Raw genomic sequence first — 13,426 nt, 5'->3', positions numbered from 1 at the left:
CTGCAAAACTATGTAAATAAAAATCCTTATCTGGTTTCCTAATGCCGTTGAAGAAGAAAATTTGCCATCCCTACCTGTTTGTTCTAAATATGACGCCAGACCCACAGCAATGTGGCTGGTTCTTAAATGCCCCTAGCAAGTTCAAGGACAATTAGGAACAGGCAGTACCGTGCAGACTTATCCACGAGAAATCAAAAATCTGACAAAGAACAGTGTCTCTTATCTCTTTTGCTTTCCCCGTTTAATGTATTGGTCCAAATAAACTCAATTTTGTGTTAAGATTAATTTCTTTTATCATGGTCTGATTTGTAAACTGGAAGTTTAGAGTTTCGGTTAAGTGAGCAGAAAGTTTGAGGAAGATGGGGAATCTGCCTCCTTTAGTTATAAGACCTTCCTGAAACATACAAATAAAAACAGGAAATGGTCTGTTAAGGTACCCTTTGTGGAGAGAGAGAGAAACAGAATGAATATTTCTGATGGAAAGGTCATCGGCCTGAAATGTTTAACCTGGTGTCTCTCTCTACAGAAGCTGCCTGACTTGCTGAGTATTAACTGCAATGCTAGGAATCTGAAATAATTTGTTTTTAACATTGAAAATGGTGCAAATAGAATCCCATGGACAACAAACTAGATTTTATGGAAGTTGATGAGAGTCTTGTTTGTTTGATTTTTTTTTCGGTGTGCTTTCCTTAATTGGTCAGAGTATTGAGTACAGGAATTGGGAGGTCATGTTGCGGCTGTACAGGCCATTGTTGAAATATTGTGTGCAGTTCTGGTCTCCTTCCTATCGGAAAGATGCTGTGGAACTTGAAAGGGTTCAGAAAAAACTTACAAGGATGTTGCAAGGGTTGGGAGATCTGAGCTATAGGGAGATACTGAACAGGCTAGGGCTGTTTTCCCTGGAGTGTCGGAGGCTGAGGGGTGACCTTAGAGATTTATAAAATCACGAGGGGTATGGATAGAATAAATAGACAGTCATTTCCCTGGGGTGGGGGAGTCCAGAACTAGAGGGCATAGGTTTAGGGTGAGAGGGGAAGACCTAAAAGAGACCTAAGAGGCAACTTTTTTATGTTTAGGGTGGTACGTGTATGGAATGAGCCACCAGAGGAGGTGGTGGAGACTGGTACAATTGCAACATTTAAAAGACATCTAGATGGGTATATGAATAGGAAGGGTTTGGAGGGATATGGGCCGGGTGCTGGCAGGTGGGACTAGATTGAATTGGGATATCTGGTTGGCATGGTCAAGTTGGACTGAAGGGTCTGTTTCTGTGCTGTACATCTCTAGAGCTATGACTGACTGACGAGAAATGCAGAAAATATTTCTTTTTAATCGTGTGAGCAAAGCCAGAGGTGGGAGATATGAGTGTATTGCAATAGAGAGGGAACAAATGTTGGATTTCCCACATCCTTCACAATCCAGTCAGGAATAGGCTTAAATACTAGATGCATTTAGCTTTTGAAGAGTTTAGAATATATATTTTACTTTCATCGATGTTTGTGGTTCACATAGTTTCATGGATGAGAGTATTGACTGCCAGTCACAAACTGCTATTGGTGAGCTGACACCCTCTTGAATTGCTGCAGGCTGTGGTTGTGGGTGTAGGTGTTCACAGGGTGGGTTTTGACCCAGTGACAGGAAAGGACTGGGTGTTATATTCTGAGTCAGGATAGTGTGTGACATGGAGGGGACCTTGCAGTTGTTGTCCTTAGCCTTTGAAACGGGAGAGGTCTGGGTTTGGAGGGTTCTGTTGAAAGCGTCTTGGCAAGTTACTGCTGTGCCTTTTGTTGGTGGTACACAGTTTCTGTGCGTCAGTGCTAGAGGGAGAGACTATTTTATGGGCTGGATGCAGGGAGGATCAAACAGACTGTTTTGGCCCGGATGGTGTTGAACTTCTTGAATACTGTTGGAGCTGCACTCATCCAGGCAACTTCCCTGATGGAAGTTGATTCTTCCACAACACCATTACACTCCAAATTTGTGTCTCATAGGTGCTGGGCAAGTTTTGGGATAGCAGAAGGTGAGTTACTTGCCAAAGAATTCCCAGTCTCTGCCCTGCTTTTTTTGACCATGGCTAGCTAGCTAGCTCAATTAGTAGAGGGCAGTAGGGTCAAGCTTTATGCTGGCTGCATGCTTCATTTTGGGTCTGGTGGTGCAGTGGTAATGTCCCCACCTCTGGGTCAGAAGATCTGGTTTCAAGCCACTAACCATTCTGAGCTACTCTTGTAGCCACATATTTATATGGCTTCCCCAGTTCAGTTTCTGATCAATTGTAACTCCCAGGATGTTGGTAGCGGGGGGATTCAATGATAACGATACCACTGAATGTCAAGAGGAGATGGATAGATTTTTCTCAGTGGAACTGGTCACGTGCAGTACAAATGCCCCTTGCCAAGCTAATTTAATTAATACATAAGAGGCTAATACTTTCTGTTCTTTACTGGGATCGTCAGCTTTTAAGGTTTTGTTTTTAAAAAAAAATCGAATTGCTTACAAATTTAATTTGTGCGTAAAGTAATGCATCTAAGCAGCTTTTACATTTGAGTTCTCATGTTTGTTAAAAGTGAATAATTAATGAGGGACAGAAACAGATGTCTGTATAACAAAGGTAAATAAACAAGGTACATCTATTGCCAGACGGGAAGGGTTTCTCATTAAATATCTTTGCCCTGTGTTCTTGGTTTTCGGAGCTAAACAACCGCAGGAGGATTGTACAGGTACTTGCGTGGTGTAACATTCACATGATTCCCTCAGTTCTAAATTCCAAACTCTTTGAAACACAAGCCCTCTTACAAAAGTATTCACACCCAACTCAATTGAATAGACAAGCCATCAAACCCCTCTCTAATTTCCTGCTTCCACCCCACTGCGTAAAAGGTCTGGATTTGAAGTATTTTATGAAGTGTCAGCATTGCTACTTTTACCGTACCTGTTGCATTGAGGCGTTGACCTGCTGTATGTGGATAGACAATTCAAGGATATTTTAATGCTTTCACTAGTTCCAGTTTTGTAAAAATTCTGCTAGGAGCAAGTTCCTTGTTTGAGTTTCTAAAGAACCAATCAAACTTGTGACTATTTTAAAGCAAAACCCATCATGACCTTGCTCTCTGCCTATTCACAGCGCAAGGATGATCATTTGGGTAACACCAGAGAGTGGTTACAGATTGAAGTCTCTAAGACCCAGTACAGATGTGATGGGCTGAGCGGTCTTTTGTGCTTCAAACCTTGGTGGACCTAAACCATTACTAACTGCACTGGGGCCATTTGTGATAGCTATCCCACTTGGGTTTGGCAGAGGCCTTTTTAAACATTACTGCAGATGGATTAATCTGCGCTTCATGCCCCTACCCCTGTTGTGCCAGTGAGTTTTGGGGCTTTCTGTCATGAATCCCATTCTGTCATTAGTATGTTGTGTCTGATTGGTTGTGTATTGGTGAAATAGCTTCAAACTGTTTTATAAGAAAGCACTCAAGTCCATTCTGTATTTCACTTCACAGATCAGAACAATGGCAGTCTTGGATGTTGTGGTTGGGTCTTGGTAATTTTGTCTTATTTCTTCATGATCATCAGTTCCCCCCTGTCCATCTGGTTGTGCATAAAGGTAAGGCCGCTGACATATTACAGGACCAAACTGATTAGGAAGGAAATGTGTAATTGGACTCCAGTACTTGCGGTATGATTGCCCGACTCCAGTTTTTAATGTATTGATGCCTTTTGTTCAATGCCTTCCTGTAGCAATGGCTTTAATACTGATTTATTTTCCTTGAGAGACGAGGATTCTGTAACTAGAGGCTTTAAATTATAAAAGAGCAAAATAAAATGGGAGTAGCCCCAGTGGTTGCTTGGTTAGCCCTATTGTTCCAATGTTTTGATAATTCAGATGAATGTCGCTCCGGCTAGTTTGGATTGCAATGTAAGAATTGCATGAAAAGAGAGTGAGTGTTATCTGCTGTAACCAGCCTGGTCCAACCATTGAGTAAGAAATGCTACTCATGTTTGACTCTTAAATCATCAAAGAACCTTTTCAGCTTGTGAAACATATTGTTGTGCCATAGCCAAAATACCTTACAACCAAGAGCTTGGAATAATGTTGCAAGTCTTTCACAAATTGCCTTGTATTTTGTATCCCAATGAGTGGAAATTTTGTTAAGAATATATTTTTGGAGTTGGCATTTACCTTTTTAGAGTTTTGCACAGCCTCAAGCAGCTCAGTTGCAGCGCCAGGAGCTGTATTCATCCCCCTAATGTGCACTCTGCATAGAGATGAAGGGACTGTCGCGCACACACAGACTGGACGTTGTGCACTGTTTGCATCTTCAATGCAGTGGCTGTACCATCAGACGTGCTTTAGTAAAGATAATTGGATCTTTCAGAGCTGCTTGAGGCCATCAGTGTGGGCATTTGCAATACTGTCCCATTTTGGATAACCAGGCACTTGCTTGCTTCCAGCGCCACATACACCCTGGGGTACAATGAACAATGGCATGTTTTCTGTTACATTACCTAATGATGTAAATCCACCCTCCCCCCAACCCATACCTGCAACAACAGTACCATACATGAATTTCCATTCACATGATCTTCCTTCCAATTATGATTCTTTATTCGCTTAAAAGTGACTTGACTTATTTTAAGGCAGTCAGAAAGTGATTGTCAGTCACCCAATCCCAGGCCAGGTTTTCGTTGCAATATCATGTGATGATGAACCCTGTTTAACTGGCAGTCACAGCAACCCACGGTGTTGCAAGAGATAAACCCTACAGTGGGTTAATTTAGCATAGCCAGCCCACCTAACCTGCACATCTTTAGACTGAGAGGAAATCCACGCTGACATGGGGAGAACATGCAAACTCCACACAGGCTGTCACCCGAGGTTGGAATTGAACCCAGGTCCTTGGTGCTGTGAGGCAGCAGTGATAACTGCTGAGCTACTGTGTGGCCTTTATTTTGTACTGTCCTTTATTTCTTAAAATGAAGAGGTTATTTGTATTTCACCATTTGACTGCAGCCCTAGCTCTTGGTAGTTTCTGAGCACGGTTTATTAAACAGAACCAAAGTGGGGTTTTGACATATTAAATCTTGAATATGTTTTTCCCCTTCTGTGCTACAGATTGTCAAGGAGTATGAGCGAGCTATAATATTTAGACTTGGGCGCATTCTGGCAGGAGGAGCTAAAGGGCCAGGTAAGCACAAGGAAAAATTAAACATCAGTCTATCACTCAAACTGCCAAATATAAGTTGTACTTTTAAATTTTCAATTGGTTTTCTTACTGAATTCTTTAAAATCAACAGTCTTTGTATGTAAATTTTCCTTATGCATGTCCTTCCTGTTGTCATGAATTTGGATGATGCTTTGATGTCCTCATTTAACTGCCAAGAATGGGAATTCTAGTTTATATTATATAACCTAACACATTGTTGAAGTCCTGAAATCTCTTTACTCGTTATAGGATGTTTACAGCACAAAAGGAGGCCATTTAGTCCAGTCTGTCTGTTCTGTCTCTCTAAAAGAGCACTTCTGCAATCCTTCTTCCCCAAGCCTTGCTTTTTTTCCCTCTCCCTGGGCACTCATCCAATTCACTTTTGAGCCAAAATTACATCTGCCTCCATTACAGTCTCTGTGCATTCCAGATCCAAAACATTTGCTGCATGGAAAAGATTTCCCTCATGTCATTGTTGGTAAAGTTGATGTCTTTTATATTCTCCCTGTTCATCTAATGAAAACATTTTCTCTCTATCTACGTCATCCAAACCCCTCATGATTTTGAACACCTCTCTAACTCCTTCCCACTTAACTGAAGTCCTTCGGTTCTAATAAACCCGTTCAAAAGCCAAATCTTGTATACATGTTGAAAACAATTTTGCCCCTGCTTCTAGATAAGTAATGCCTCAACTTTAAAATGCTCAATCTTTTATGTTCAAATTCCTCTGAAGTACCAGCCCTCCTTACTTGTGTAGCTTCTTCCAGATCTTCAATCCTTCAACACTCTCACTGCTCCAAGGCTGGCTTTTTGAACATCTCCGATTCAAATCATTACACCAGTGGTGGCTGGGCAAGACCTTAAGCACCAAATTTCCCTCCTTAAACTTCACTGCATTTATATTTACCTCTGTCCTCCTGTTTGGCCACCTCCTTTTGAAATCGACCTCTTCGACCCAGCTTTCAGACAGTGTACCCCTCCCCCCAACAATACGGCTAGCCATCACATTTTGAAGTATGAAGTGCCTTGTGAGGTTTTGTGCTGTCAAAGGCACTGTGTACTCGTGTGTTGTTGCTCATCCACTGCTAAAGTCATCGTGGTTTTGTTTTTTATTAGAAGTGGATGGGGTCAGTAATGTACACAATGCCACCCCCAATGAGAGCCCTTTTTGAAGTTGGACACTTCAGTGCAGCTTAGGGAAACCTTGACCCAATGCATGTTGTACTGGGGGCTCTGTAGGTTGATGTGGCTTTTTAAGATGGTCTGTCTTGACGATTTAAAGCTGCATGTTTGCTAAAGAGGCTCAGTGGTTGCATAGCTTTGACAAAATACCTTCTGCAAGACTTGCCTTTTTTTTTTCCGACCGACCGGTTCAATTTCACAGCATTGTGACTTACAAAAATGGATGCTGCTTTTCTTTTTAATGTTCTCCTCTCCTCTCAAGGCACTGACTTGCGCTGGGGTTTGGTTCCACGTGCGTTGTCAGCCAGGCCTCAGCAGGTACCTCAGCCTAAGCGGACGTTGTTGATTTTCAATGCTGTTATTCTTTGTGCTGTGTGGCCCAGCCATGTATTCCCAGTCTCATTTTGGTGGGTGGATGGTCCGTGGCCATCCTTTCGATAGTGGAGCGTTCCAGCCAGGGATTTCCTCCCCAAGCAGTGGTGTTAGCGATCATTGGAGGTGATGGAAGGGGATGATGTTAAATTGACTTCCAACCTCTTGCTTCCCTCTGCTGTATTGCTGCTTTCTCATCCACCCTGTTCAAAAGAGAAAGCCAACACCATATTTAATATCAGGCGAAGATCAATATTTTACTTAGCCTTAGTGGGGAGGACATCGCTCTGATCAAAATGCCCTTCAGTTTTTGTTGGTGTCGACGGGAAATGTGAATTAGATATGTCCGTTTTCTTTTCTGTCTCCTGCCCAACGTCCGTCATTCCTCCCTATGACTGACGGTCAGCTCTGTCACTCGGGTCAGCTGATCCAAGTGCTGGAGTTTCCACCATTTTTCTGTTTTCCCTGAGAACTCCCCCATCCATCTAGATTCAAATGTACCATCATGGAAGTTCTTGGGATCTGAACGGGGCTTCCCTGATCTCCCTCCAGAAGAGGTACCTCTGCTCGACATTTTACCCCTGAGTGAGTCCCGGGGTGACTGGGAGTAGCAGCGATGCTGTGCATTTTGGCATAAGTCTGAAGTTTGACTTTTTAACTACAGAGTGTTGTCCTCCTGGGGCTGGTTTCTGAAGCATGGGGAAGGTATGAGAGACTAGGCAAGTTGTATAAGGGGGGGGAAAGAAACTCCTCTGTTAATGGTGGAAAGAAAGAAACAAATTCTCATTATTGTCTTCCCTCCCTCAATGAGTGGGTTTGGAATAAAAGCAGCTCATTCACTTGTAGAGATCCACCGCTTATAGGAAATTCCGTGGTCAAACAAGTATGTGCACACCAGTGCAAGTTGGCATGTCAAATGTAGCCTTTTGTTTTAGCTTTTTAATGTATTTGTTTTTTGGGATATGTGCCAATGGGCTTATTTTAATGCAAAGAAACCAGTTCTAGCTGACTACTTTTAACTTGACGGCTGTACCTGCCTGTGTATCACAGAACCCAGCCAGAGTGTTATCATTCAGAAAGCCTAGGCTGTACGTTTTGCCCAGTTCATTCAATCTCTCAGCCAGATCCAGAGCTTACTTTGCAAACCTCATCTCCAAGTGAATGTCATTGAACTCCTCCAGCACCCGGGTAAGGTGCAGTCTGCAATTTCCACAGTGCATTTTCTAAATAGTTCACACTGCTGCTACTGAGTCTCGGTGATGGAGGGAGGGGATGTTTGTGGATGTGGTGCCAATCAAGCGGGTTGCTTTGTCACGAATGGCGTCGAGCTTCTTGAGCATTTGTTAGAGTTGCAGCCACCCTGGCAAGTGGGGAGTATTCCATCACACTCCTGACTTGTGCCTTGTAGATGGTGATGGACAGGAGATGAGTTAATCGTCGCAGTAATCCTAGCCTCTAACCTGCCCTTGTAGCCACTGTGTTTATGTGGTGAGTTGAGTTGAGCTTTTGGTCAGTGTTAACCCCCAGGGTGTCAGTAGTGAGGGATTCAGTGATAGTACATCCATTGAATGTGAAAAGGTGATGGTTAGATTCATTCTTGTCGGAGATGGTCGTTGCCTGGCGTTTGTGTGGTGTGAATGTTATTTGCCACCTGTCAGCCCAAGCCTGAATATTGTCCAGATCTTGTTGTATTTGAACATGGACTGCTTCAGTATCTGAGGAGTCGTGAATGGTGCTGAACATTGTGCAATCATCAGCAAACATCCCCACTTCTGACCTTGTGATGGAGGAAAGGTCATTGAGGAAGCAGCTGAAGATGGTGGGGTTCAGGACAGTACTCTGTAGAACTCCTCCAGAAATGTCCTGGGGCCGAGATGACTGATCTCCAGCAACCACAACCATCTTCCTATGTGCCAGGTATAACTCCAACCAGCGGAGATTTTTTTTTCTGCCCTGATACCCATTAATTCCAGTTTTGTTAGGGCTCCTTGATGCCATACTTGGTCGAATGTGGCCTTGGTGCCAAGGGCTGTCATTCTCACCTCGCCTTTGGAATATAGCTCTTTTGTCCATGTTTGAACCAAGGCTGCAATGAGGTCAGGAGCTGAGTGGCCCTGGCGGAACCCAAACTGGGCGTCACTGAGCGGGTGCTGCCTGATAGCACTGTTGGTAACACCTTGCATCATTTTACTGATGATTGAGAGTAGACTGATGGGATAGTAACTAGCCTTTTCTTTTGTGTACAGGACATACCTGGGTAATTTACCACATTGCCAGGTAGATGCCAGTGTTGTAGTTGTATGGAACGTGCTTGGCTAGGGGTACAGCAGGTTCTGGAACACGTCTTCAGGACAAATGCTGGAATATTGTCCGGGCCCCTTGCTTTTACCAAACCCAGTGCCTTTCCCTGTTTCTTGATATCACATGGAGTGAATTGAATTGGATGAAGACTGAAATCTGGGATGCTGGGGACCACTGGAGGAGATGAAGTTGATCACTAGAGCTTGGTACTTTTGGCAAATTGTTGCAAATGCTTCAGACTAATGTTTTGCACTGATGTACTGGGCACTCTCATTATTGAGAAAGGGACAGTTTGTGAAGCCTCCTCCTGCAGTGTGTTTTTTTTAATTGCCCACCCCCATTTATGACTGGACGCAGCAGGGGTGCAGAGCTTGGGTCTGATCTGTTGGTTCTGAAATCTGTTTTTCCTTCTTGTTGGTTCCCTGAGCAGCTGCCGCAGACCCAGTTGACCAGCTTGATCTGCAGTGCTGCTGCTGAACCACTCTGGGTGGTGGATGTTGAGGTTCCCCACCCAGAATACATTCTGCATCCTGGCCACCCTCTGTTCTTCCTCCGAGTGCTGTTCATCATGGAGGAGGACTGATTCATCAGCTGCAGGATGTGTTACTACAGGAGGTTTGTGTACCCATGTCTGCTCTGAAACCAGGAGACTTCATGGGAGTCTGGAGTCAGTGTTGAGGACTCCCAGGACCACACTGTCTTGACTGTATACCGCTTTTCCACTACCTCTGCTGGTCAGGACATATCCAAGGGATAGTGTTGGTGTTTGATTTTTGTGACTATAACTATGTCAAGCTCATGCCGTGTCTAGTCTGAGGTAATTCTCCCAATTCTGGCAGTAGCCCCGAGATGTTAGAAAGGAGGACTTTTTTTAATCACAAGGCTGTGATTGTTATTGTCAATCTAGTGCCTTAGTCTCTGCACAGCATTTGCTCTTGTTTACATTTAGTGTCAACTCCATCTCATATTTATAGCACATCTCTCTGTTCCTGTCTCCCTCATGTACTGATCTAATTGGCCTTTAAATGTTTCCACACTATATACCTCAGTTTCTACATGTCAGTAAATTCCTCAGTTTCACCGCTTGCAGAGATATTTCTTTTGAGTTCCTTATCAGGTTTATCAGTGACCATACTGTGACCCTGAGGTGGTACTTCCTAAGTTTCCTTTGACCTCCATTATAAGATTGTGAATGGCATGGGTAGAGTGGAAAGTACGAGGCTTTTTTTTTCCAGGGTGGAGAGGTCATTTACTAGGGGGCACAGGTTCACGGTACAGGGGGAGGCGGGGGGATCGTTTGAAAGAGATGTGCGAGGCAAGTGTTTCACACAAAGGGTGGTGAGTGCCTGCAATGTGCTGCCAGAGGAGATGGTGGAAGCAGACACAATAGCAGCATTCAGGAAACACCTGGACAAGTACATGAATAGGAAAGCAATAAAGGGATATGGATCCTGTAAGTGAAGGGCAAAATGTGTTGGTGCAGACTTGGAGGGCCGAGTCTAAACTGTTCTTCGTTCTTTGTACTTGTCTGGGTGAAATGGTATAAGAAGGTTCAGAGCTTACTTGGAATGTTCTGCAAAAATGCCTCAAAACAACAATTAAATAGGTGCAGCGCAGAATGAGCCATTCCTGATGAAGGGCTTTTGCCTGAAACATCGATTTTCCTGCTCCTCGGATGCTGCCTGACCTGCTGCGCTTTTCCAGCACCACTCTGACCTCTACTCTGGTTTCCAGCATCTGCAGTCTGCACTTTTGCGCAGCACAGAATGAAGGCCCATGCTGTTTTCTGTAAGAACAACTCCACTAGTACCACCCTTATGCCATTTCCCTGTAGCATTGGGATTTCATTTCTTTTCAGTTAATTCTCCAACTCTATGGCCTATTCTCAGGCAGTAGGTTCCAGATTCTAACCATTCATCACTTTTTCTTAAAAACCCAATAGTTCTGATGTGACCTTTGGGGCTGTTTCCTATTCTCTCTGAATCACTGTCCTTTGGTTCTGGACAACCGGTTCAATTCCTGCACCGGCTGAGATTACCATGAAGGACACTCCATCTCAACCCATCCCCCTGCCCAAGGCATGGCGACGCTCAGGTTAAACAACCAGCAGCCATCTCTCTCTTTCTATAATTACACAGTGGCATTATGGTGACTTTACTTGAGATGGGACCCATTGACTTTTCAGATTACAAAGGCAGTGCTTGTTTGCAGCAAGTATCTATTTTCTATCTTCTTCCTCCCTTTCCATAATGTGATGGGATGCTGAAGCTGTTCAGATAGTGAGTGTGTGTGTGTGTCCATGCACATGCGTGCGTGTGTTTGTGCATGCCTGTGTGTGTGTGTTGGGAGCAGACTCTCCTGATCCGACAGCTGTGTTCAAGTCCCATGGTACTTACTGTTTGAAGGAGAGTACTCAGGGCAGTTTTGCCCCAGTTGCTTCGTCAATATTTATCCCTCCTGCAACATTTTTATAGGAAGCAGATTGTGCTTTGGTGGCTGCCTGAAGCCCAAGAAGATGTGAGCAAGGAATCCTGCTTTAAAAAAGATTATTTTAAATTAACATGCTTGAACACCTCTGCAACAAGTGGCACTGTGAGGCTGCAGCAGTTCTGATTTGCCAACATCACAGTTGAATCTTCTGCGTATCTTCATTTCCATGTAAGTCCCAGACTAGCGATGTTGGTGCAGACTTGATGGGCTGAATGATTCTGAGTCTAGATGAGGAACTTCAGCCTAACTCGTGGAAGCTGAAGATTAAGCTTGTTGCTGAGTGGGCCAAGAATGCTAACGTAATGTAGGCCAGCAGACCAACCTGTTTTACTCGTGTGTATCTCTGTCGGGCCCTAATTGCCCTTGGGAAGGTGGTGGTGAACCACTTCTTGGATCACTGTTACAGCCTTTGCAGGCTTCATGCTGAAGTATTATGCCACGCTATGAGTTAGCGAGCTCCAGGATTTTGACCATGAACAAACGGCAATAGATTGCCAAGTCAGGATGGAGTGGAAGTTTGAAGTGGAACTTGCAGGTATTGTTATCCCCAGTGACCTGCCATCTGTGACCACCCTCCCCGCCCTTCCCTTGCCAGATGTGAGATTGCAGGTCTGGAAGCTGAGGTTGGAGAATCATTGAAGGGCTGCTACACTTCATCTCATAAGGCAGTGGTAGAGAGAATAAATGTTTACGGTGGTAATTGGGTGCCAGTCATAGAGTTATACAGCATGGAAGCAGACCCTTTGGTCCAATTTGTCCGCACTGACCAGACATCCTAAACTGATCTGGTTCCATTTGCCAGCATTTGACCCATATCCCTCTAAAGCCTTCCTATTAATGTACCTTTTAAATAACTGTTGTACCAGCCTCCTCCACCACCTCTAGCAGCTCATCTGGTGACAGAGAATGGGAGGTGTCAAATGTGGCGCCATTATTTAAGAAAGGTGGTAAGGAAAAGCCAGGGCCAGTAAGCCTAGCATCTGTGGTCAGTGTCAAGATTGTGGTGCTGGAAAAGCACAGCAGATCCGGTAGCATCTGAGGAGCAGGAGAATTGATGTTTTGGGCGTAAGCCCTTCAAGTTGTTGGAGGGGATTCTCGGGAACAGGATTTGCATGTATTTGGAAAGGCAGGGACTGATTAGAGATAGTCAACATAGCTTTGCGCACAGGAAATTGTGTCTCACTAACTTAATTGAGTTTTCTTTTGAAGAAGTGGTAAAGAAGGTTGATGAAGGCAGAGCAGTAGACATTGCCTATATAGACTTCAGCAAGATAGTCGACAAGGTTCTGCATGGTAGACTGATTTGCAAGGTTAGATCACATGGAGTCGGTGGGGTGCTAGCCATTTGGCTATAAAAATAGCTTACATGTAGGAGACAGAGTCCTGTGACCGACAGTGTGTCACAAGAATCGGTACTGGGTCAACTGCTTTTCTTCATTTACATAAATGATTCCTATGTGAATATAGGAGGCATTGTTGGTACATTTGCAGATGACACCAAAATAGGTGGTGTAGTGGACGGTGAAAACAGTTATCTCTGAATACAATGGGATCTTGATCAGATGGGCCAATGGGCTGAGGACAGGCAGATTTGAGTTTAATTTAGGTAAATGCAAGGTGTTGCATTTTGGTATGGCAAGTCCGGGCAGGACTTATTCACTTATTGGTAGAGTCCTGGTGAGTATTGCTGAACAAAGAGAACTTGAGGCGCGGGTGCATAGTTCCTTGAAAGTGGAGTCGCAGGTAGACAGCATAGTGAAGGTTGTGTTTGGTAAGCTTACCTTCATTGGTCAGTGCATTGAGTCTAAGAGTTGGGAGGTCATTTTGAGTTTGTACAGGATGCTGGTTAGGCCACTGTTAGAGTAAAATAAAATTAGTCA

At 44.1% G+C, this 13,426-nt stretch overlaps 1 protein-coding gene across 1 annotated transcript in view; it reads left to right on the top strand.

Moving 5' to 3' along the window:
* Nucleotides 1–13,426, top strand: part of stom (stomatin) — a 50,897-nt gene that overhangs the window by 7,518 nt on the left and 29,953 nt on the right. The window contains exons 2-3 of the mRNA XM_072566132.1: nucleotides 3,498–3,601; nucleotides 5,111–5,183. Of these exons, the coding sequence (XP_072422233.1) occupies nucleotides 3,498–3,601; nucleotides 5,111–5,183 (177 nt within the window). The remainder of the gene's footprint in view (nucleotides 1–3,497; nucleotides 3,602–5,110; nucleotides 5,184–13,426) is intronic.

Source organism: Chiloscyllium punctatum, chromosome 49 (assembly GCF_047496795.1).
Source record: "Chiloscyllium punctatum isolate Juve2018m chromosome 49, sChiPun1.3, whole genome shotgun sequence".
NCBI lineage: Eukaryota > Metazoa > Chordata > Chondrichthyes > Orectolobiformes > Hemiscylliidae > Chiloscyllium > Chiloscyllium punctatum.
This window is presented reverse-complemented; position numbering and strand designations above follow the sequence as displayed.